This window comes from Notothenia rossii (genome assembly GCF_949606895.1).
Source record: "Notothenia rossii genome assembly, chromosome: 4".
NCBI lineage: Eukaryota > Metazoa > Chordata > Actinopteri > Perciformes > Nototheniidae > Notothenia > Notothenia rossii.
In genome coordinates this window covers 68,707,684-68,735,031 of record NC_136902.1, presented here as the reverse complement: position 1 = coordinate 68,735,031, position 27,348 = coordinate 68,707,684, and the positions used below count along the sequence as shown (strand labels likewise).

Below are 27,348 nucleotides of genomic sequence, written 5' to 3'. Positions count from 1 at the left end.
TTAACCAACAATGGACATTTCTTTAGGGTCTTAAATCTCCTGATGGACTCTTCTAAACACACCAAAGAGAATTTCTTATCTCTACACTTTAAATTAGCAACACAATCTAAATACAAGCAAATTATGCAATTATCTATTATTTCTTTCTTTTCGCCGTCTCTTTTCTAGATCTCCCGGTGCTTCACAGCTTGGTAAAGAAACGGACTTGGATATCATAATAACCCTGAGAGGCTTTAGCTTTGCTTCACTTCTGTCTGTGAATCTGACATCAAAGCTCCTGCTCCTAATCCCCCTGCCCTGTGGAAGTAAACAGGGGCCTGTGTGTCGATACCTGGCCTGTAATGATGACGAATAAGTACTATACCGGGCTATGCGGGGGCACTCTGAGCTGGATTAAAACAATGTAATCCGCTCTTTGGAGAGAGTGGGAATAACCACAGAGGTGCCAGAGGTTAGGCAAATAAACACTAAACAGTGCCCATTTTTTGTGGAAATGTTTAGCAACACCCAGCACAATCACTTCTTCCTGCTTCTCTTCATAGACATTAGGGGGAAATGTTCATCCTGATGGCTTTATGAACAGTTAATATTGTCTGGCTACCCACTTCTAGGCTGTAACATTAGTCATATTTTAATCTACAGCTTGTAAAAAAAAACAGAATAGCAATACAATATAAAGTAAATGGATATGTTGGGGAATTGTCTACAGTAGTGCCATGTCCACTGCCTCAAGTTTTGCCCCCAAATCTTGGTTACAGTATGTCTTATATATTACGTATTTATGAAATATTTTGGTTTTTTAAACAAGTTACACGGCACCCTCTGTGAAGGAATGTAGAAATGCATCGTTTGGTTTATGGTTCAGTCAGGCTGAATGTGGCAAGGCTGCCAGGTGCCGCTGATGTCTCTTGACATCTCTTGACAAATCTCAGAGCAATTTTCTACTTGATTGTTTTGTTGTTGCAGTTTGGTTTCTCAGTTTAAACTGCACTGAGTGAGAATATAGTTTTAACTTAGAAGTCAAATAATGTTATTTAAATGTATTTGAACATATAACAGATCCTAGGTTTTATTGGTTATAGAGCAGCAATTGTCTTGCAAAGGAAGCCATTCATGTGTAAAGTAGTCCCCCATGTAGTAATGATGCATGAGATTAAGGGTTTATTTATTTATTGTAGCCAGCTGCCAGTGGTCAATGTCACATCAATCTGAGAGGACAGTCACAAATATATATGTTTTTGTAAAAACATGTATTAAATCATCCCAAGTATTATTTATAATATGAAATAGGCCAGTATCAAATTAATTGTCTGTCTGTTATATAATTATTGTCTGATCTACAGTTGTTGAAATGCATTGATAAACAGATATCTACAACAAATTGGTAAAAAGAAAAACAAATAGGTATAATACTTTTGACAAAAGGGCTTACACAGCACTGCCTTCTTCAGGCTGAAATACATGACATTTGGCAAACATGCAATTCAAGAAAGAGATAAAACTAAAACACTTATTCGAGGGAATTTGTTGTGCAGCAGCTGCAATACAAAATCTCTAGCATATATATTGCCAATTCTTATTCAAGGCATATGTTTGATTTTTGTTTAAAAACTGAATTGTAGCCTTTCCATGATTATAGGTCACTTTTAAACCATCAAACCCAATGTATGCATGCCTTAAAACGATCAAAGAGCGGTTGTTCTTCATGCACTGTAATTTAAAGACACTATAACATCTTGTATAACAAGATATAAAACAATGTGTTTTGAGCTGCTTTGCCTCAACACAAAATGTGAATCGGCCTCATTCTGCAAGCTTACACACACTCGATCACTCGCTCACTCTTCCAACCAACCGTCCATAAAACCATGATTGCATCAACCGAAGCACCGAGTGGAAACAAATAAAACCGAATAGCAATTTTAGGATTTGGGATATCTGGACATGTAACTGTAATGCTTTCCCAAAGTAATGTGGTGGAGCGTAGCCGGAACTGTCATAACGAAGCATGGAAGATTTATTGTTTACCTGGGCAACAACAGATGGATTTAAGTGGAGCAGGCTGCTTTGTTAAAGGTGTTGTGCCACCTCTCACTGGCGGGTAGAAAACAACACCACAAACTTTGGAACAAAACTTAAACTTGTGATTTCCCCAGGCTGATGTACTTTTCGGGCCTGCTGGGAATGTTTTGCAGATGTTGAGTGAAATTTGATTCAGGGTTCGGGGAGGCTGTGTTCTTATTTACAATCAATCTAGTATTACCATGTTAAAGGTGCAATCTATAATCTGAATATATAACAACCTCGCATCTTCTCAAATTGAAAACATTTTTAAAAACGACTGATGGCTGCTCAATCCCAAATAACTGTTATTTACAGACAAATGCAAAACATGTTGGGGGAGGTTTTCTGTTCACGTTTAAGTGCAAATTGGTAAAATACATATTGCTGATATTAACAAATATATGTTTTATGTATAAGCCTCTGATTTAAATGTATAGATGGCACTCAACTAGAGAAAATAAAAATGTAAACATAGTGCTGCACTACATCCCCAGCAGCTTGGTGCACATACTGCATGCAGGCGCAGAATTTACACTTGAATTCAAAGTCAACAATTCACTTTAAGTCAAACACATTTCACATTTCTATAAAGTTATGTACAGATGTCTTTCAAATGTTATAAAAGCAATCATTTTCAGGCAAACAAGGCCAAAGCAACGACTGTTCCAACAACAGCACGGCTGAGTCATCGACCGTCTTCAAAATCGGACCACACAGCTAAGCCAACCCCATTGTGTAAAATCCTACAGCTGGGGAAGCTTTTGACTACTTCCCCTGTGGTGCAATAATGCAGCACCGGCATGCATTACAGTCTGCTGCAGCTAACACTGCATGAAAAGGAGCTGCAATGCTTCCTGACCAAGCCATAAGTAGCTCAAAGCCAAACAAATTCTAAATGCAATGACTGGAGACCAAAGATGTGCCACCTTTTTGATTTTTTTCCAAAGGCCACTGCCCTCCATAAACCAGTGAGGGATGAAATACCCAGAGTGCTTGGCTTTAGCTTCCTCTGAGTATTGCATAGGAGTGTGTCGAGCTCAGTAGCAGCACTGTCTTTGGCAACACTTACCCTATATAAGGTGTTAACATCGATCCCACATGATGCACCTGCGTGTGGAACCTGCAGGGATTATTCAGTATAGTAAATCATAGTTAGAGGCAGCGTCTCGAAGAGGAAACTCATTATAATTTGTCCCCGAAAGAATATGGAAAAAATGATAAATGAAGATAAAATGCACATATTCACTCTCAGTCTAAATCTGGCAACAACGCTGCTTTAGCTCAATGTTCCTGCTGTAATATGTCATTCATTTTATGCCATATTATCTGTTGTATTTCAGGTATGTTTCTTGCATTGAGCACTTAGATAAAATAGCAGCCGCATCCTATTCAAGAGGAAAATTCGTTTTTTTTGGTATTGAATTTATGAAAGTATAAAGGTATTATCCCCATTCCTATCGCGTTGACAGTGCAGACACATACAGCTATTCAATCAATGTTATTCGTCTGCTCATCTGACAGCTCTGTCTGAGTAAGAGTCTCCCACTGTGCTCCAAGGACTAGCTGACGTTTTGGATGGTATTCAGGGTATCTTTTTTAGAAAGACTAGCATTTGCTGGCGCAGAACTCCAGGCACACTGAAATAAATAGTGGCAGTTCAAACAGCTATAGTTCAATAGAGGATTCTGTAATCCGTGGTTATTTGCACGGATTCAGCAACAGTGCAGGTGCTCATAATTGTGTCTGCATCAAAGAGTTATCAGATAAATATTCAAATACAAACAGAAATTATTATGCACACCTTGTCCTCTCATACCTGAACCAACACTTATAGAAAATAAATAAATATTTGTATATTTTTCCTGGAAAGCTCGCATCCACCTACCATCACATTTCTCATGCATTTTTTAGAGTCAACTGTTCTCATGCCAAGATGCACTCGAAAAAGCCTATCTGGTCTTTGTGAGAATCCATCTGCATGTCTTTAAAGTCTTCTATTAGAAAGTAAAATGAGCACAAGCATATCCCTGGGGATCGTTTACCTGCATTGGATGGAAAATAAGAATGTTATGGTGGAGTAGACATTACACTGCGGCTGCAAAGTAGAATGAATAGCCTTGGTCCAAAGCTTATTTAACACTTGATGTCATGCGGCTACATCATTTGTGCGGGCGGGATAACTCATTTGGAAAATGAAAAGTCCCTTGGAGTGATGTGTGAGATCTAATCGGCCGCAATATTGTATGGTTTGTAGATTGCTTCTTGTCAGCCACTTCAGCGGGTCCAAAAATGGTAGGTTAATGTGTCAGACTGGATTGTCTGAAGGGCCAAGTGTGGCTGTATTGGAGTCTGAAATTTGTTTTTGAAGAAACTTCTCATTACAAAGATATATTGTTCACTCTCTATATGGAAAATGTAGAAAGACGGTGTGAAACAGATGATAGTCACAGCTGTTCACCACCCAGGCTACCTGATGCAACACAAACAGACAACAAGCATATTTGTTGTTGCAGTTTTGCATATTGACCAAAGGATGGAGCCCAAAGAAAGAGCTTTCCAGGCCTGCAGCTGGTCACTTCAAGTTATTCAGTCTGTGAGGATATTACATGGAGTCTGAATAAAACATGATGTATGTTGTGCCTTGAGCAATATAACAACACCAAGACTTCATTTCATCCCTGTCTGCCCAAAGTCCCATTTGATTATAATTTTTTGTTTCCTTTAAGCCTTCAACTTTTTCTTACTAAGAACAAGGTTAGATTTTCTTCTAATAATATAAAGATCCAAGGCATTTTCTATTAGTATTGGTCAACAAGGTATTAATAGAAGCAGAAAGGAAAAACGTTTAGGAGACATTTGCTCGTCTCTTCCTTCGGTGACTCATCACATTTCTGTCTGGAAGCAGCAGTGTTTTCATGTGGCTCAGGTCTTTCTGGAGCTGTCCGCCCACACACAGCTCCCATGTAAATACAATTGTTTATTATGAGCTAGTTCCAGCTAAAGGTTGAAGGCACTGACCTCAGTCCAGCTCTAATTAATCAACAGAGAGGTGCGGGGTCCCACACCATTAACCTTACAGGAGTGAGAGGTTCATAAATGGCACAGGCCAGACCTATGAGAAGAAACCCTGGGCTGCTGGTGTTTTCTGTTGAACTGTTACGTCAAGCACTAATCAAAATCACAAATTGAATACATACTGTATTAGTAGAGATCCAGCAGTTTATTCCCTTTACAACAAGTCACTTTGCCAGTTGCTGCTTGTCAGTATGCAGATAAAGCATACAATATGCAGTATGATAATAATGCTGCATGGAAAAGTACTTGAGACTAGCAATTGAAACTGTTAACATATAGAAAAGCACTTCCTGAGGTAATAAATCTACTGAGAAGTTAACACATTTTCTCATAGACTTTTATACAATATGACCACTTTTCAACCATAATTGTTGGCCATTTGAAAGAACACTGTCATTTTGCATTGGCTTCACTTTTCAGCCCTGAGGTTGCCACTTTGTTAAAACTGACCATGATTATGGTGGATGTTCTTTCTAAAATCAGTACACAGCAGATAGACATGTTGGTATTGGACGACTTTTTAAAACCATGGAATTCTTTAACATACCGCATAAATGTTTTTCTAATTCTTGTTTAACCAAAAACTGCATGGTAACGGTATGGTTAACGTTTTGTTGACTAAATAACGCATAGAATAACTGCCTCATTGTGAAAGTAACATATCCCAGTTTCTTGCAAGACAGTCAAAAACGCTACATGTATACAAATACCACTCCAACCTTGACAGCCTTATAATTTTACTTTGTAGCATTGAAGATACTCTACTTTCTGCTTTGGCACTCAATTTTGTCATTGTTCATTGCTTAGAGTGTAAAGTGTATAATTTTCCAATACTGAACTAATAATGCGGGGCTCTATCACCAATCTGAGAGGTCTTAGCCAAAATCCCAAAATAGGAGAGACATCATTGCCATGCACACAACACTCAAAAGTAGTTTCTTCTCAATGTCTAGCTTTCCATTGGCCATTACCATCATCTTTAACCCAACAAGTATCTGGTAGTGTCTTTGTTTAGTCGATCGTAGTGTATATCAACAACATGTTCATATGAGTCATTTAGGAACACCCTCACAAACTATTTATTTCATTCAGGTGACAGATTTTTTGTCTGATTGAATCACATTTATTATCAAGGATGACTTGACTCTGTTATAATTAGATGCACACCAAGCTGGAATGATAAGTTGATCTTGTATTTTCTTCATCTTTCAAGCAGACAATAAGGTCAAAAGTATTGCTCTGTTCAGCGTCTCAAATTATGAGATGTCCTACTTTAATTTTGTCAAGCTTTTTTACTGGTTGTTAAAAATATCTGGATATGGCCAAGGACTCTAACCATGGATATTTCTTTCTGTCTTTTTTAAACTAATAATTGTATGATTGGCTGATTAATCAATAATAATGGATACAAAAGAAAGTATTGTTAGTTACAGTTGTATATGTGAACACTTTGAAAGCTTAGCACTGCCATTGAGCAGCCCCACCATTAGAGTTTGAAGCCCATTTTTCTTTCTCTTCAACTCCTGCGCAGCACTTATAGAGAAATGGGAGACAATTTCACTGCTTTTGAAATCAAAACATAGTCCTTCCAGTCAAAAGTTTCTACTTTTTAAAAGGTCAGAAAATCTCTGGAGCCATCTTTTTCACAGTTGTCTCGTGTACTCTGTTTGGGGATGTGAAGAAAGAGAAAATACAACTTGCCATGTACAAAGCAGAGAAAAGTACACTGTCAAGGCAAAATACTGAGCCGAAATTCAGTCAAGCGTCAGCTCGTACTCTACTTCACCTTTTGATGAGAAAACCTATTTACTATATGGCAATGCAGGCTTACTGTATCTGTTTGTTGCTAATTAGATTTTTGTTCATGGAAACACTGTTTATGTATCAAGTAGTACTTTATTCTTTGTTGTCTATCAAAGTTTATAGAAGGTGAATGTGGGAGCAGAGAGTTAGTTCTCTTGGAGATTCTCAAATATAAATCTGACAACAGATGTTTAACAGGAAAATGGTTTGCTTGATATCTTTGTACACACTTGTGCAAAACTATGTAAATATAAAAACAGCAGATGCAATATTATCGGAAGGAATCCTGTGATCACATAGTTAAAATAAGCCAACAATAGATAATTCATATATAAGGGTAATTTCTAGTAAGAGTGACAGTTGGCCCGCTATGTAAAAAGCACTGGAGATGTTGAATGACGATGTAAATGTTTCTTAATTTTAATGCGTTTTTAGCACATTTGTGTTTTTTTTATTTGCATAGTTTTTGGAACAGCGCGTTTCTCCGAATGAAAGTCTTGTGGGCCACAGCGTGTTTGCACCTGATGGCCACTGTAATTGTTTTAATGTATACATGAGTTATGTCTGTTTTATATTTTGAGATGCGAGTTACATTTGCAATTAAGTATGTGTTAAAAAAAGACAAATCTGCCTGTCATAGCTTGTCTCAGCATGTTGGCAATATCGCTGGTGTGAGGAGATACTCTCTGATGCTCTCCTGCTCGGCTGAGTGTCAGGTTTCATCTGTTAGATATGTCATATATTGTGACAGGAGGTAATATCCTGGGACTAATTCATTCTTGTCTTAAGAGAAATTATATTTCTCGTCTATCCGTTGCACACTCAATAGTAAATATGGTGCTGTGCACAGATTAAAAAGACGTTGCATTGGCTGACCGGTGTGAGATATGAAATGTTGTTCTCTGTAAATCCGCCTTAGCCATGTAGCAATTATTCCAGTGTAACAAAAAAAAAACCTCAAAGGGATACTTTGAATAAAATATGAGGCTCTTTCTCTGAGCGACTGCAAGCTGGGGCTGATGGCAAAACAGGTAAACACGTGAATAAATGGATGTCACTTTTATAAATGTATCAGACGGTGAAATCAATTATAATTGATCCCCCATTTATGAAACTTGGCAGGGACATTTATTAAGCCTCTAAGGGTTTGGGGGTTTGATTAAAAGGGCTGAGCGGCTGGTCATGTCAAAACAACACTTAGTTTTGTAAAGTGCTTTAATAGTGTGTCACAGAAACATTTATTTGACAGTTGTGTCTTGTCAGTTTTTCGACAGGTGTTTTCTCCACCGGGCTGAAATTCACTGTTGGCATTCTTCACCTTCTGCGGTGACATCCTGTATCAGCTAGTTACGGGGAAAATACACGTGTTAATTGCTGTTTAAATATAAGTCACAAAGCGCCCACACATTGTACATGTGCACGTTTTTAAATTGTGAAACCTCTTGATGTTTGCTCCAAAATTGTAACCGCAATCTATTTAGCATCTGTATTTTTTTTTTCAACTATTGTACTGTGGCTTGTTCCTGTCACATGGATGTCATACTGCTTATGCAAGTCAAAAACGAAGCCAATCAGAAATCCCTTATTATTACTGAGCCATCCATATATTATTTTGTTAGAAGCATTATTTATCGTAGATATTTGCCTGATACTGTATTTTGTTTCCCTGACTTTTATAGACATATAATCAAGATAAACAATGGATGTGCTTTTAGTGGCAATAGATTCGCATTAGTGCATTACTTTGCACTTAAATCCCTCTTCCTTCCACACACGCACACGCACACGCACACGTACACGCACGCACACGCACCGAATACCTACAATTCAATTTAAGTAATCAGATTCATTTTCACCAAAGACAATGCTGTTTCCGCCAGAAGCCAATGCTGGGACCTTTCATCAACATCCTGACACAATCACAAGTCAGATGTCTAATTTACATTTGGCCACACGCCACTAGGCTAATTAAGGATTTAAATCCGCTTGGAAGGTGAACACAAATCAATAGTTCTTCTCTTTGGACACTTTGGTGGAGTCATCAGTTGGAAAGTTTAGAGGAAGTTTGTTTAAGATGTCTGAAATCCACATTATAGGGTTTCTCTATTTTTTTTTTGCTTCCTATGTTTTGGTGCGGACTGCGTTCACAACAGCAATGAACCGCTCCAGAGTTCGCAAGCAAGCGCTACGAGACCACCTATTTTAGCGGACCAGAGTCCGGTTGATTAATTCACTTACAGTAAGAGGTCTCGGACTGTGTTCACACCGACCCAAATGAACCGCACCAAGCGGCTAAACGCACCAGAGTTCGATTCAACCGGACTATACAAGGCAGGTGTGAACGGACCTAAATGATAAGAGGTGTATCACATGTCCACGCTCTTTCACTTTAATCGTTGCTGTATGTATTATGCAATGACAACCTCTCTGTAATTATGGCATCACTGGCTGCGACATGAAAAATGTCAGATGCAGATTTATAAATTAAAGCTAAATGTAGGTGGCAGTATTCTTCCATTCATTAATTCATTTTTTCAATTTGCATCTTTCTGTTTCAACTGAAGTCTAATTTCATGCCATTGTAATTGTTGAGAACGGTGGACGACAGATGCAAACATTACAGCCTAAACACATTTCACCAACTTGACATTCATGTACTAGACCCGCTGCAATGAAACGCTGCAACAACAACAACAAATGCTGCAAGAAGCTCACAACACTACGAAAACCAGGGGACAAAGTGTTGATGCTGGAGATTAGTTTCCTGTTGGAAGGTTTCCTAAAATGTATGTTTTTATCTGCTTATTTTAACAAACCGATCTCATGATTCCTTCCAATATTACAGCCATCTTACAGCGTTTCACTTATACAGTGCTTTTAGCATGTTTCGTCAAGTTGTGAATGTTTTATAAATGCAGCTCATGTGTAGTCAAGCTGGTGAAGATGTTTTCTTCAATTGTATGTGTTTGGTCAGATTTGTGTTTTTATATTTGATTAGATTTTTTTATTTGTAATTTTAACTTTATTTAACCAGGATAGGTCTCATTGAGATTAAAAATATCTTTTTCAAGAGAGTCCTGGCCCAAGATAGGTAACAGCACAGTTACAGACCATTTTAAAACACACAATCAATTGTCAAGCTTTTCTAAGCTTCTGCGCATTTCTCCCAGTGGAAATGTTTTGGCAGTTGAAGCGAGTTTGCACATGTTGGCCACCGTAGTTGAGTACAAATAAAGAAAGAAAGCTATGGACGCAGAATATTAGCATCATAAGGACAAAAGCACCTTGACAACAGCTAGACAAAACATCCCTGATTATACAGACGTACAATATGGGAAAGTATACTTTCTTTTTTGTCCCTAGACAGATGCCTGAAAGCTCTGCTACCTGGTCATTACATGTCGAGTGTAGTTAGTATGAAGGTTAATGGATTTCATATTGTGGCCCTCTCACCTGGGAATCGTTTTACTTCAGCTCCCCCTCTCAGATATAGTTTGCCCTTTTAGACTCCAAGAGCAGGCTGGCATTTTATTTGTTCTCTGCACTGCATTTAGAACCAAGGCGCTGTGAGTGGGATTAGCGCAGCCTCAGCAGCAGCAGTTACTGCAGCGATTTGGATCACTGTGAAGTTGTGCCCCGGCTTTGCACCAAAATAACAATGAGGGGTGTGATATACTGTATGTGTGCCTCAACCTCCACACAGACAAATGTAGCCTGTAATGCTAAATACAAATTGAGAATTACAATATTTCATACACGATAGAGTATAGAATTAATTCTTTTTTTGTTTTTATTCACAAATATATCTGGAATTCTCAGTTGAATTACATGCATTGTCGCAAATACTCAAACAATGTGAAAGTAACGCTTTCATTAATAAATACAAAATAGAGGATGAATGCTTTTTTTTTTTAAGAGGCCCTTTACGTAATGCCTTTTGCTATATATAGGTATTTGTGACTGTAAATGGTCTACAAAGGCTAAAATCCCAAAGTTCCCCCTGCTTAATATGCTTTGATTGGTCTTCTTTGTTTACTTCCCTTACATACCGACATTTCTACGTAATACTCGTGCTTCTATTGGATAGTGCTCCAACACATTGTGGGTGATTAGTTAAGGGGCGGGACATCTCTAAGCGGTTGACCAATTAGAACAGAGCCGGCCAGCTAGCCAATCAGAGCAGACTCGGCTCTGGTTTCAGACAGAGGGTGAAAAGAGGAGCTGCAGCCCAGGCAGTAGGAGACAAATTAATACCTTTTTGAACATAAAAGCATGTAAACCTGTCACAGTAAAATCAAAATACAATATTTATATACATTATATACAATAATGAACCTGAAAAGGACCATATGTCCTTTTAAAGATGTTAACATATTCTTATGCTGTGTTCAAAATAAATAAAGAATTGTAGTCTCGTCACTAAGATTCATCTGGTTTCCTGCTTTGGATTTTATCCCAGTGGATGATTACAAATGATAACGCCTAATAAATGGTTGATTTGTTATTGATTCTTGAAAGTTGCATTTTTTGTAGTTGAACAAAAAGCACCGTCTGTTAGCTTCATTACTTGACTCTATTAGATCCTTGAATAGTATATGATTCTCACTGCAGGAGACTCTACAAGCCTTTGAATTATGACAACAAAGAACAAATCAAATACATCTTTATGATCTCAGTTTGTGTTTGCTTTGTTGTAGGCTGTGATTTAGAATTGTCTAATATGAAAGTCTCAATCTTTCATTGTGACAAATAAATATTACCATATTTTTGTAAACTACATCAGTTTCTTTGCAGTCACTTGAACAAAATCGACTTGGGTTCCCCTCCAGTAACTTTTTTTTTGCAATAAACTCTTTGTGTGACTTTCTGAGATAATGGCACTGTTTAAATAAAGTACTAATATCTTGACTGTTGAGCCAGTGTGCATAAAAACCTGCCAAATATTTAAGTTGATTGTCTGGTCTTCAACCTCTGCTTCAGTTTATAGCAACCAGCAAGACAATTAGGAAATTTGTCAGTGTTTACCTACTGACTTCACAAAAGTTTTTTTTTGTTTTGTGACAGTAGTCCAACTACTACTGCCTGTAAATAATGTAAATGTTGCTTGTTTCTGGCATAATGTTCTTGCACTTGATGTTAAAAGTGACAGTCGCAGCTGTTGGCTTGTCTGATCACGGCCTCATGCCAAATATACTTTCAAACTTTAGCAGCCGGGGCGGAACAAACACTCATGTGAGCCTCCAAGGTGATCCTGTTAGTAAAATGAACTTTTAAAAATGTCAACAACCTGGTAGGAGAATCGCTGCAAAGCCACCACCACTGACAGTTCCAGCGTAATAAGATATCACCCATACAATCCTTTCACCAAATCTAATAGGAGTTGGAAACTGTTTGTTATTACCTGGCTTGATTGGTTTAAATAACTTCCCCAAATAATGAAGTAATATAACATAAGAAACACAGTAAAGTAGCTAATTTAGGCTACATATGACCTAAGTGTCATTAAAAGGCTAGCAGCGGGGGAAACCTTTTAATAAATTGTGCGAATAAATTCTGTTTACTGTAGTTTTTTTTATTCATTTATCTCATACCGTAACGGTTCCTCTGGGTTAAAGCTGCACATTAAATACTTCAGTACATATGTTTATGATATTTCCATAGGTTGACTGTTTTTTGTAAATAAAGTTTATGGTTTCTTCTTTCACCGCTGACAAAATGTGAAGCCAAAGACAAATATAACAAATTGATGTACTATATGGGAATAATGCTGTACGGTGATATTAAAACTCACTACATTTCATGATTGCATGCTGCCACCCATTACCCCCCATATTATCGTCTTAAATGACACCATAGTAGATACAGTACAAATGCCTGTAAGTATGGTCGCTACTGTATAAATGTACAATTCAGTAATGGAGGCGCTATATAATTTCCTTCTTAGAAAGAGTATAGGTATACGACATGTGATCGAAATGCATTATAAGGTTATTACATTTACTGAGTGCAAATGGGTGGTTATAAAAATAAGACTGTAGAGACATCTCTGCACACTATACACCTTTATTAAGGATACAATGTGACTCATAGGCGTTACATCCCCCCAACCCTAATCCTAATTCTTCACATATTGAACTCATTATCTGTGAATCCGAGGGCAAGGTTTACAAATATTGAATCCATCGTGTGACCCAAGAGGGGCTATGTAAAGTTTACGGCTTACACATAATAGGCAAATGTGGTAAGTCTCAACATCCAGTTATTACAATCGTTTTCAATGGATTCTTTCTGTTAGAAAACCAAATTGATTGAGCTTTACGTACTCCGTTCATTTTTGGAGAACCGTTGTCGATGTGTTCAAGGTCAGGTTACCTCTCCTTATTACCTTACCTCATTGTTTCACTGCATACGTACCAGCCACACTGAATGCCTGCCCTACACATTGGAAATATAAATATAAATCCTTTCATATTGACCGTGAAACCCTCAGTGAGATAGCAGAACATTTCCTTTATCCAGCTTTCCTCAACATACTTTCTATTGACATTGTTTGGCTTTTTCTACATCATTACTGTAACTGGAGTGCACAGAAAAGTATTGATCTCATTTTCACAACAGCATCGGTGCAAAGGACAACCTGACCTGGGCAGAGATATTGTAGAATCCTGCAGGAGATAAGTCTTGTTGTTATCTGAGTCCCATTTAAAACTCAAAACCAAAACAGACTTCACATGGGCTTTAATAGCTGAAAACATTACACTCAAGGTCAAAATGTACCCCAATTCCTAGATGTTTCTCTTTTTTCCCCCAGATTGATTCATTTTCACAAAAAGAGGCTAACTGATGGAGTAAATGTTACCTTGAAAAGATAAAAAACCTTAAATAGGCTCCACCAAAAACATAGCTTTTATTAAATCACTTGGACTATGTGGGTCTCTCCGTGGCACAAACACTAAATGTAGCATTTGACATGTGACATTCTCATCTGTGGCCTCCTGCAGGGTTGTATAACTCTAACATCCCTGCAGCCAGTGAGACAAAATGTCGTCTTCAGTTCACTGAGGCATACCAGCCCCTGACAACCATTACCGTGGCCCCTTGCTTCCTCTACATTGTGAGCATGAATACATTTCAATGACTCCCTCATGCTCAATCTTTCATGACAGGGATGTGTGTGAAATCTTAAGCCAGCCTCCCCACCTATAGTGTAGTGCCAGGTGCACAGCTCGCATGCAGCCGCATCAGGATACTAAGCTGACTGGCAGAGGAAGAGGCATTTCATCTTTTACACACGCTCGGAGCTTTCTTCACTTATATCCTGCAAGATTGTTTGAAAGGAATAACGGGTCTTTTGTGAGGAATCTTCAAAAAAAAGCAGAGGATAAAGCCTTGCAATGAGAAATTCAGGAGTTGGGGATTGGGTTGAGGGCACATTTATAGGATGATTTTGCACGTAGTATAATTGTTGGGAGTTTTAATGGTCAGATAAGAGTGAAATGTTCCTGTAAAGAACAGAGTCAGATTCCAAGCGCTTGTTATTCCACTATGCAGAATCAATTGTAATGCCGTCTATTGCCACATGGACGCTGCCAGCACTAAATATGCAGGAAAGAGTGGAGACTAATGATGCTTGCCAATGGGGGCTTGAGTTGATATTATAACAGATTGCACTTCAGTCAGGGTCTAGCCAGTGGGAAAAAGGAGCAGCTTCTTTATTCATGTAGAAAATTGCAGGCACAAAGAGGAGAGGTAAACGTCATGGATGGGAGAGAGTTGTTTACACTCTAAGGGAAATTGTACACTTCAAAGGATTAACTGTGTCTCAGTTTTGACAGTGAAAGATAAAGGTTATTTGAAATAATGTTTCCCCCTTTTTATAGTTTCCAATCCATGCAGTCATTAGTGGCCCTGTTATTATTCTCGTATAGTCGTATATATTTATTTCTTACAGCTTATCAGAGGGCTCTTTTGATGCATTTGCAAATTTGAACAATAGAGTCCTCATCTGTGAATGTTAACTTTCCCTCTCAGTGCTCGCATACTGCTGTGCTGTAAGCCACATCAAACGGACAATGTGGGGTTTCTTATAAAAAGACAAATATGGAGAAAGAGTTTTGGGATATGCACTTGCTGCCTGCATGAATGAATGATGGTTCAGTGGCTGACAAGAACAAATCAAAAGGATACAGATTTATTATCAGAATTATACATAAGCATAACACATTTCTGTTAAAGAAAAGTTGAATACATACAGCACTTTTCCTCTGATGCAAGAGACTGTCACATGTAACTTTGGCCAGAAGGGACTACCTCAGCCAATTTATTTCAAATACTGGACTAGTAATTTATCAAAACATTACACAAATCCAAAAAATGTAGGAGGTATCATCCGTCACAAAGATGAATTTGCCTCAAACGGATGAAGTCAGCCAGCTAGAGGGCTGGAGTCACTTGGCTCGCGGACAAAATATACTCTTGGAATAATTATGACTCGAGTCTGAAAGTGTTTACGCTGTGCATTCAAACCACTCTCCTCTGAGAAAGTGTGTGCAGTTGCAAGTTGTTACCTGGATGATTCGTCAAATTAGTTGTTTCTTCCCTTCTTTTGATGTGCAGCGTGTGGTCGTCTTTCTGTGAGGGCACTCTTCAGATCTCACTTTCAAAAAGGTCCATCTGAGCTAATAAGATGAAAAGTGGTTGGAGGCACAGCTAGCATAAACACCCTCTTTGCTGAGATTAAAGCCACTGTTGAATGATGAAAGTGCACGCGTAGACGTTTTGCTAATTTTCATCTATTTCATTCTCAGCATTGTCAGCCCCCATTTTTAGGATTACCGTATGTTGGTGTCGCGAATTTTAGAGTTTTGATGAAGTGTGGTGGAGTAGAGGCGGTTGCTAGATCTGCATAAATACTTATACTTTCATCTAAAAGTTAAATAAAGGAAACGCCGCATGTGTACTGAGCTAATTGAGTTTTATGTCAGGATGCTCCAGGTGTGTGTCGATGGCTGAGGCTTTCGTGTTTCACTTTTGCTAATCTAGTGTGCAATTGCAAAAGCACTCTCCTTCCCCACAGGGATCTGTCAAGTTCTGACCTCTTTGTGTGTTTGACCACTTACATTGATTTCCACTGTGTTCTGCTAAAATGTACACGTCAAACTTAATCTTTTTCCCCACACTGTATTTTCTTTCTGTCTTAAATCGTATATATTTGACATAACAGATGGATGTAGAGAGTAATGACCATGTTACAGTTCTGTGTTTCCTGAGTGTCTAAAAGATCACTTTTATCTGGCACTCTTTTTGTCCTTGAGCAATATCCTTGTGAGGCAATAAAACATCCAGGTACACCTGAGAGAAGTAAAGAGGAAAAAAGAAATTGCTTTGTGCTCAGTGGGCCATATGCAGGGAAGAAAAAAAAAGCTCATCGCTGCTGCATCTTGGTGATGTGTGTTTACATACAACCTCTCATCTGTGAGGGTCAATCCTCTCAACAAATAGAACAGCTCATGTCTCGAAAGCATATCCTCCTATACACAAAGGATCATGTTGTTCAATTGAACTAAAGATTTAATTTAATTATTCACCTTGCAAATGACCCTTCTATGCAATATGTAACATATTTAAAGTTTATAACATTAAAATAATCAACCGAAAATAATAACTGATTATATAGCCCTTTTTACATTACTCAAAGATGCTTAGTATATTGTAACATTATCAACAGAATGTGAAGAAGTTATTGTAGACATTATATCAAAGATGTCAATTGTGTTGCATAGTTTTAAAGAGCATGCTCACAAAGTACCCGTCTTGTCTTGTAATACTACTTGGCTCCTTGAGAGGCAATGGTGAGTCAATAGCATCTGGTGCGACATCAGTCCAATTTAAGAGGTTGAGCAGCCCTGAAAGCTTGTCAACAATCTCCCAGGAAAGAAATATGTTTATGTTGCCCAAACATACACTGTCCAGGTCAGTCATGTGATACCATTATCGCAAAACACATTCAAACTTACATTTGGTAGGATATGTCTAGAATAGGTAAATAAACTTCAAAGAATGAATACTTAAAAAGCTCATATTTCAAACATTAGGTCCTAAAAGTTGTAAATTGCACCAATAACCAAATGCAGAGGTATCTTTGTGCTGCCGTTCCTGTTAATGAGCCAAGACCGAGTTTGTAGGCGCGGTTAAAGAAAATGGTAGTTAGTTTAATCAATGGTAATCAATGGACACCTATTTGAGAAAGACCTACAAATCCAGGTATTTATTCCTTTATTATACAGCTTCTGGATAATGGCTCTTTAAACACAAGTATGACTGTAACTCTTGGCAAGCGTCCTTTATCACTATTTACATGCCCGCTCAACCACGTTCGGGCAGCAAGCGGAGAAGTGAAACAAGTGTAAATACGGACTCAGCCTTCCATAGTTGGAGACAGTTCTTGGCGAGTAAAGAGATGATGTTCTATGCTGAATTCATGTTTTCAGACTGGTCAGTTACATCTAGCGGGAGTAAGACAAACGATTATCTGGTTAAATTAAAGGCAGTTGGACTCCACAGTAATCCTTGCAATTAACCAAAGAACCAAAAGGTCCTTAAACATTGACATGTGGCCAGGAATACAAATCCTCTTGTTGCTCTGTTCCAACATTGTTCAGTCTGGATTAGCTACTCACTCAGATGGAGCACTTTTCCTCGTAATATATATTCCTATACTTCAATTGTTCCTGTGTCTCTAATGCCTCATGTATGTTATTATCATCACATCTAATCAGTATAGATTGTGTGACATTAGATTGTTATTAGGCCCCTTTTTTGTGTGGCTTCGAAATGTCAGTGATAACAGAGAACATGGAGAAGGCAGCTTCTCCATGTTTTCTACTAATTGTGATGTGAACATACTGTTATGTGTTCCCCACAGAGGTATTCAGTTCACTCGTAGGACTGTCCACTGAAGAGCTGGAGTGGAGCTGCCCACGCTCTGTAAACCAAAGAGGAAAGAAAGAGGTAAAGAATAAACATTTTTGCAGTAAGTCTTTCAAAGGGACTTCAGCATGGAGTGACCAGAAGAAGACACCAGCAGCTCTCTGGAGTGCTTTGTCATAGAAAAAGACCCGCAAGAATGGGAAAGTGTAGAAAGGTCAGCAGAAAGCCTACACATCTTCCGGCGCAGACTGAAAACTCATCTCTTTCGACTTCACTTCGAGCGATGGAATTCCTAACAAAGCACTTATATACTAATGAAGTACTGGCTTATCTAAAGCCAGTTGAGTAGCACTTGCAATGTTGTAGCTCTATGAAACCTGATGTAATTATATGATTCTGTTTTCTTCAAGTTTGTATCTTCTTGGTCGAATGCACTTATTGTAAGTCGCTTTGGATAAAAGCGTCAGCTAAATGCAATGTAATGTAATGTGTAAAGTACTTAAAGAGGTCATGGCTCAGCCAAGGTGATACATGGCTCTACATTTCACATTAGAACTATTATTATTTAATCTGAACCGTTATCCATGTCAAATACAAATAATAGCACAGGTTATCTGAGCTTCCAGGACACAACTTGTCAGAAATGTGTTAGAATGGGAGGAAAAAATGTCAATGTTGACAAAATGTTCAAGCTGAGATATTTGAGGGAAATACTGATTAACAAAAATTGACCAAGAAAAGGGGCCCTTTAATGCACATTTTTTAGGTTCATATTTGTATTTTGTGCCTCTACTGTGACATGTTTCCATGCTTTAATGTTCAAAAAGCTCTTTATTTTTCTCATACTGCCTGTGCTGCAGCACCTCTTTTCACCCTATGTCTGAAACCAGAGCCCAGTGTGCTCTTATTGGTTAGCTGGCTGGCTCTGTTGTGAATGGTCAACCGCTTAGAGATGTCCGGCCCCTAAGCCTATTACATAAAATGTGTTGGAGCGCTAGCCAATAGAAGCGCAAGGGTTACATAGTGATGTCACTATGTCACAGAGGGCTATGTCAGAGGGCTATAATCGAATCATTTCAGGCCAGGGGGGAGTGTGTGTGAGAGAAACTCCCTGGGAACTTTGGGATTTTAACCTTTTATAGAACATCAACATGCACAACGACCTATCACAATACTGGAAAGAGGAACATCATATGGGTCCCTTAAAGCCCTAAGTATGATGCTACTAATATTGTATTGTTTTAAACTTCAGTTGTTAAAAGGATGTTGTTAAAGCTGAGGTAGGCACTTTTTTTTTGCAGCATTGGGCAACCTTTCAAGTATAAGCATCATTTTATAAATGTTAGCTCACAGCTGTAAATGAAAGGAGCGTAACAGAAATCTTCACCCGATTAGCTTAAGGTAATACTGTCATTGATCTTGTTAACCAATGCAATGTGTTAAGTAAGAAAATATTCTCATCTCTTTGGACCCTGCTGTGATTTCCACCTGAAAGGGATAAACGGAGGAAGCAGAACAAGATTAATGCAACTGTACTGTTTTTATATGAGATGAGGAATACATTTATTTCACTTTTGGGATTCTTCCATATCAGCATACAGTAAATAGATTTTTAGGATGGAGGTGTTCATTTGAATAACCCAGGCCATTTGTATCCATGAAAGCAATATCTGCTCTTCAGCATTTTCCAAATTGTATAAGCTTCTGTGAGACTATGGAGAGGAGCTGCTCACACTCTGCATAACACCTTCTAAAGCTGGAAATGTTCTAGATGACATCCTTGATATTTTTCTGTTCTTTTTAAACAAGCAGCAGCTGACCCAGGAGCATTTTAAAGAATAAAAACTGGAAAAACAAATGCTGTGTGCCATCTTCATTTTCCCTTTATCCTTTTACTGTGAGCTCACAGACACAGCTTGACACTAGAACCGCCAGAGGTCGCTGTATACCTAAAACCGCCAACGGGTAAAATGTACCCGCTATTGATTTGCAAGGTACAATGTTATTTTATTTATCATACAGAACAGTGAGTTTTGATCGCACAGGGATGACATTTATACCAATAGAATCTGTGGACTCTCAGCTTTTCATATGATATAGTTTGTGCAGATAGCATGAAGTATAAAATATCGCTACAAGTGCTGATTTAAAGGCTTGGTATTAGACTTGTGTTTTGTTTAGGTACAAATCTCTCAATCTCTCTCTATCTATCTATCTATAACTATCTATCGATCAATTTGTAATGTTCTGTACTATGGACATATAATTGTCTACATAAACAGACGACGCGGACTACTTCTCTCATTCCGAGTGTCCATCTTTATTCAACTGGCACGTAACCTGCACACATGCATTACGTCCTAAGTCATCCAAGATCTTGTATTCTCCAAGATCTCTCTCTCTCTCTCTCTCTCTCTCTCTCTCTCTCTCTCTCTCTCTCTCTCTCTCTCTCTCTCTCTCTCTCTCTCTCTCTCTCTCTCTCTCTCTCTCTCTCTCTCTCTCTCTCTCTCTCTCTCTCTCTCTCTCTCTCTCTCTCTCTCTCTCTCTCTCTCTCTCTCTCTCTCTCTCTCTCTCTCTCTCTCTCTCTCTCTCTCTCTCTCTCTCTCTCTCTCTCTCTCTCTCTCTCTCTCTCTCTCTCTCTCTCTCTCTCTCTCTCTCTCTCTCTCTCTCTCTCTCTCTCTCTCTCCAACAAAAGGCATTGCTATAGCAACACGTCATGTTTACGCTGCATTTCCCATGAGGTAAATATTACCCGCTGGCTTCCTATTGACCATTTTTAACAACAGAGGCTGCTATATAACACACTTTCAGGAAAAGTCACAGACTGGGAGACTTTAATATGTTATGGAAAAAAAGTTACATACAATAAAAAAACAGCTGCGGGTAAAATGTACCCGTTGGCGGTGCTTTTTAAAAAGTATTTGAACAATGTTCTATGTTAAAGGGATCCTATTATGCTCATTTACAGGGTTACATAATAACATGTTGTTACTATGACATGTGTACTTTACATGCTCTCATGTTCAAAAATCTCTTTATTTTTATCATACTGCCTGTGCTGCAGCACCTCTTTTTACCCTCTTTCTGAAACCAGAGCCCAGTCTGCTCTGATTGGTTGTGCTGGCCGGCTCTGTTAGGATTGGCCAACCACTAAGAGATATCCCGCCTCTTTTACTATCATGTGTTAGAGCGCTAGCCAATAGAATCACGAATGTTACATGGTGATGTCACTATGTTGCGGAGGTTATCAAGAGAATATCATCGAATCATTTCCGGGTCAGGGAGTGTGTTGCACTCAAAGGGCCGGTTGTAACTTTATGACTTTATAAATATATATATATCGCAACATGAGATGCATTGTGGGTATGCATATGTAGTTTATGGGCACTGTGCTTCTGTAAAGCAGCATGTAACCGTATCATAAACGTATTATATAATTTGCAAGCTCTTGCGGGCCAAATAAAATTAAGTGTTGACGTTTGACACCCCTGCACTACAGGGAAGGGAAACCCCAAAAAGCATTAAAGGGCCCCTTTAGCAAGATAAGCATGCATCTTAACCTTTTTATTTATTAAATAAAGCTCTAAATTGTTCAAGCACTTGCAACAATGAATGTAATTCAACTGACAATTCCAGATATTAATTTGAATAATAAAAAATACATACTATACTGGGAAATAATGTAATCTTCTACACGTCTGTAAATAACTGTTGAGTGTGATGAGGACAATCTTTTTGTGATGGATATAACAAGCCGCAATTAGAGGAAGACGCTTCCTGACAATTTGCAGCTCCTGTCAGCTTTCACAGTCCTGCTGTCTTTGAAATTGTGAAGAGGAATAAGTTTACCATTTGAATAGACTACGTTGCTTATATAATCCGGAAATGTACTATGCTTTTTCTGCTCAGATGTTAGCATTTAGCTGAGTTTACTGAATTCAAACCAAATGCATTATGTGGTTTTTACTGGAGGAATAATTTGAGTCTGCCTTCTAGTTCTGTCGCCTTTGTTGGAGTTTTGCACTTCAGCATAAATGATTTAAACCTCATATGAGCTTTTAGGCTTCATGCATTTCATGTAGATTTCAGGTGCTTTTAATGATTAGAATATAACGCTGGTAGAAAGCTGCACATAAGGCAAGCCTTGTTGATGAGAAACAGTTTTAGCTGGCACATTTGGACATCTTTTTTGAGTTTCCACTGTTATTTGCAGCTCAGCAGGCTGTGTTTCCCTCACACAGTCTTTCAAGGATGCATGTTTTCCATTACACCCATTGTGCATTGCTTATCCGCAGGAAGCCACTCGTGGTCTGAATAGCACTGACCCGTAATACCAGAACCTGTCATCATGGAATTTCTTTATGAATCTTTCACTGAGATGAAACGATATTTCAATGTCACACCATACAGTTTGAGAGTGAGGAGCGAATGGGAGTGTGGATGCTGTATGAATGAATAGTTATCAAACTTTTAAAATGCTATATTTTGTAAGGCGTACTCAGCACAGGAAAACGCTGTTTTACTGGCACACAAAAAGGCTATTATTAGACTACGTACCAGTATCATAGATAGTCCTTTGTGTGAAGATCCAAGGGTATTTTATTCCCAGTACTCTTGAGTAGGCATGGGCGGTATCATTTTTTTCATACCGTCATACCTTGCTGACATCATACCGTGGTATACGGTATATGACGGTATCAGTCCCAATTTAAGGGGTAATTTCTCCCCAAAAATATTTTTTTACTCACTATATCAACAGACCCACCAAAAATATTTTCCACCAGCCGCCACTGACGGTATGACTTGGGTCGACTTGAGTGAGGTGGCGTTCGGCGGCAAATAGATGTTTCGAATGGTATATTATATGTTCGGTGTAAAATGCAGCCCGAGCCGGTAGACGCTCGCAAAGTGCCGCGACGTGCGCGCAAGTGCAAAACAAGGGCTGCATACATGACACATTGTGCAAATGGCACATTTTGAGATCGGATACAGGACACGTTTGTAGATGTCCGACGTTGTTTCCATAGTGAGCTAAGTTAACAATATATCATCATACATAAACATTTTCCGGGAGTAAATACTTGACTTATTGAATAAAGTTTGCTATATTCACTAACTAGTTTGGCAATATTATTCCGTGCATGTGTTAAAAACCTTATTTCCATTTGATTCATTGGATTACTCGCGTGAATGTTTAGCACGTAAATGCTTTCGTTTTTAAAACCGTCCGACCTCGACTACAAAACCATCAACCAGTTGCATAGGATTAAAAAATGTCAACACTCACTCACCCCGTCTTAAACATTCCCAAAGAAGTGCCTCTGTCTCTCGTTGTGCTGGATGAAGTCACTGGCGACGAGTAAACCCAAAATAGTCCCAAACAGGAGCAGAGGCATTTTTCTTTTTTACTAGTTGTCCGAGTTCGGGGCCGGCAAATGCTGCCGCCATCTTGCTCAGCTCAGCTCTGTGCTGAGCTCTGAGAGCGGAAAAGACGGACTGCCCTCCCCTGCCCTCTGCTGGCGCGTGCTGTGCATTACAACCAATGTCGTCCCTGTCAAAACTCCGTGTCAGTGTAATAGAATGAAACGCATCTGTGATTTGGCGCACAGTCTGTGACGTCACGGTATTGAAAATCATACCGACAGTATTTCGAAATACCCTGGTATACCGTGATACCGTCATAACGCCCAAGCCTACTCTTGAGCATTAGTTATTTGTCATAAACTATGCATTATGTAACTATGTTTTTCACCAACGCTGAGTTATTTTAAGTCGAGGCTAAAAACAGTACTTTTTAAGAGCTGCTTACCCAGAAGCCTTTTAACTTGTTTTAGGACCTACCATATTTACAATGTCGTTTTTTAACTATTTTGTATCTCATTAAAGGAGAGCTGTCATGGCCATTTCCACTGATCATAATTCAATTTTTGAGGTATACTAAAATAGAAAAATACTCTGCAATTTTCCAAACTCACATTGGTTTCGCATACAGCATCTCTGTAAAGTATGTGTATTCAGCAGTATTCACTTTCTCCACTAAAAGGCTCGCTGCAGCTGCAGCGATTTTTTTGGTCATATTTAAGACCTTTTTAAGGCCTTACATTCAGATTATCAAATGTAAGACTTTTTAAGACCCCGTGGGAACCCTGAGACTAAATACGAACATTATATGCAGACACAGACGTGGTTCAGAAACACAGAAATATTAGAAAACCATTAACCCTTTGGAGTCCTGGGCTAATTTGGCCGTTTTCGCATACTTTTGATTTGTCTTACTAAACCCCATTAAGAAATGTTTGACATGTCAATGTTTGGTATCTTTTTTTTAAGGACAACCTCACCTATATAACCTGATAGTTATTTCTTTCATTTTGAGATACTATATGAACATTTTGGACCCAAAATCACAAAAAAACGTAAAAACTGATTTTGAAAATTATATTATTTTTCATATAGGTAACACAAACATACACAACGAAACCATTTGAAAGCTGGAAATAGATGCATGGGATGTCACTATGATAATGTGAAAGTTTGATTGAGGTAGCATGAACCTATATACAAATTATATGAACAAATAACAGGTGTATCCATTGGCTTTTTTCCCTCATTTCTCAAGTTCTGTCAACAGTGACACAGTAGGCACAACAAATCATTTAAAAGCTTAAATAATGTACATGGGATTTCATTCTGATAAGGCAAAAGTGTTATTATAAATATAATACAAATATATATATACACATTATGAACACAAATCTGTTTTTTCTGTCTTTATCTGTGCCACGCTTCAAAGCAGTTTCTGTCAACTACGACAAGAAGGCAACATGACAGGCTCCTCCTCCATGTCAAAAAACAAGCTCATAGCTTGACTCACGTTCAGAGTTCTCTTCATCATAGTTGAATCTTCAAAACTCTAAATCTATCTAACGATATCTAAATTCTCAATGTTTGTCTGTCACTTTACTTCAATCGCAGTCTCCCACCGTCTCTCTTTGTCTCCCGCCGCCTGTCTTCGTATATCTTCGTCTCTCTCCATTTCCCGCCATCCCTCTTCGTCTGTTTTCGTCTCGCTTCGTATCACTCCGTTTACCTATCTATAGAGAGGCGAAGTCACGCCCATCTACTTCCGGTCCATGGGACCCCGGAAGCGAAAAATTATACATTGAATTCAATGGAGAGAGAAAACGTATCTTTTGATCCCGTTTGAATTGTGCCACGAACTACACATATGATGTTTGTCAATCTTAAACAATCATTTCCATGTCAAAAAAGTCACATTTTGTCGTAAAACTGTTGAAATATAAGACTATGAAAAATACGCGACTACAAAGACTACAAATCCCAAATCCCATTCTGGGTCGCGCATGTGATGTCACAGGCGATAATGCTCCAAGTGGTTGCGACTTGTAATTAAAGCGAAGAAGAAGATTTCATAACTGATTTATTCCCTCCAATAAATATAAGAGATTGCTCCAATAAATTCACTTTTACAAGATGCCTGTGTGCTTTGTACCATGTTGTAATCACAAAAGTGATCATACCACTTGCTCGTTCTATCGCTTCCCCTCTTATGAAAGGACCAGGAGTCACTGGATCAGACATATCAGGTAATATCATAGGTAATATACATGTTGTGAATGGAACATAGTCAAGTTAGCTACCTAGCTAGTAGCGACGAGTAGCGAGCACGTTAGTTAGCATTACATTACTTAGCCTTGTCATTTTTAGTAGCCTTACCATTAAGTTATTATTTTATTACATGAAGTACACCAAAATGTTAAACAATAAGAGTAGTCATCATGGTAAGTATTTCGTGAAACATTTGAAGAGTGGCCTACTGCGCCCTCCACCGGGTGCTAAGGAAGCAGTTCAGGGAGAGTCGAAGGAAGGCAGGCAGGCAGGGAGCTTTGCATGACATTCTTCTGGACATGTGTCATTGTGATGACAGTGAGAGTGAGTCAATCTGTTGGTTGGAAAGACAGTAGTTGAGTGATTACTGAGAGAAAATTATTAAAATAGATAATTATTCAGTGTTGTTACTTTAAAGTGTTGTTACTGACCTTTTTCTCTTTTATTTTCTTTACCTCACCTGTAACTGCTGAGACCCTGAGGAACATGCACACTGGACTGACCTGCTCTGGCAACCTGATTTCCACTGTACGTAATAGTATTTGGTTATGGTATATTATTTATATACATCAAAGGCACAATGCACCCCCCAGAGAGACACATGTATTGAGTGTGATATTTTGCATAGGTCATGTGAAATCATCTTTACATACTAGAAAACTGTAGGAGCGGCAACTTGTTTTGAAATTGAATTTTTAATATCCGATAATAAAGTTGATCTGTTTTCTTTATTCTTCTCTCTTCCCAGCTCCATCCATCACCATTCTCTGTTCCTGCAGGTCCTGCTTGCAAATCAATGCTCATATGTTTTTACACAATTACAAATAAAGTCAATGTATTGTATGACATGAAGTTGTGCTTCATTCTGAGTCAATAATAAATTCATTCTGCCTTCAACTGCAAAATGATTGTGGACTGCACCGACATCCATGTAGCCGCCCCCCAGTAAGATGAACCAAGCAAAGCTGACACTCAACATACAGCTGTGCTCTTAAGTTGACATGAAGAATTTTTGAAATATTGGTAATTATTTGGAAAAAATGACTGACGATGCAGAAAACTTTTTTTATTTAGGAACAGTGGTCAGGTGAAGCATTTATCACTACATATGTGTCACACTTAAAAGGCCAAACACACCTCGTTTACAACTCCCCAGTTGACAGCCATGACTCCGTCTAAATTGTACCCCCCAAGCACCCTCTTCATGAGGGACGCGCATGGAGTGGATGAAAGTCCCGACCTCAGCACAGCACCAAAATTGCTGGCTGTCAACCTGCCCTGCCTGTGTAACTGCCACTGAGGATTTGTCCGCTGTCCTACGGTGGCTGTCTGGATGGCAGCTTGCTGGTCTCTGCTCAGTCGCATTGAGGCAAGAATTGCCTCAAGCCCCCGACCCCCACGCTCCTTCACCAGCTCCGGCAAATTGAAAATGGCCTGATGTTGAGGCTGCAGCTCTGGCTCAGGTGACAAAAGCCATGCCATGCCACGCTGCGCCCCTCAGTGCAGACCTGAACCAGTCTACTTCCTCAGTGGCGATGTCTCTGGCCAGTGGGTTGTATGTCTCCTCTTGCTGTTGGTAGAGTTGAGACACAGGCTGGACTACTTTTGAAGTGCCAGGCTTCCTCCACTGTCACTCAACTTCTGTGGAGCTGATCTGCCACATGGCAAATATTGCCAATGCTGCAGCGTGGCTGCATTTGTACATCCCCCGTGCACAACCACAGACAGCGCTCTGCATCACGCCATCCTCTCCCATGTAGATCTGTACAAATAAAGTAAGTACCATGTTTGTTAACATGCTATAATAGATTGAATGAGTAATACAAGGATGGTCCAGATCTGGGGGTG

The 27,348-nt window shown here is 38.9% G+C and overlaps 1 protein-coding gene across 2 annotated transcripts in view; it reads right to left on the bottom strand.

Annotated features, from left to right (window-relative positions):
• Positions 1-24,907, bottom strand: part of ttc36 (tetratricopeptide repeat domain 36) — a gene marked incomplete at its 5' end in the record, with an annotated part of 34,806 nt that extends 9,899 nt beyond the window's left edge. Inside the window, one exon of one of the 2 annotated variants that reach the window (XM_079676151.1) lies at positions 24,855-24,907. In XM_079676151.1, the coding sequence (XP_079532277.1) occupies positions 24,855-24,907 (53 nt within the window). Of the gene's footprint in view, positions 1-23,162; positions 23,414-24,854 lie in introns of those variants that run through there. The other variant, XM_079676152.1, reaches the window with a different exon arrangement.
• Positions 24,908-27,348: the final 2,441 nt, after the last annotated feature.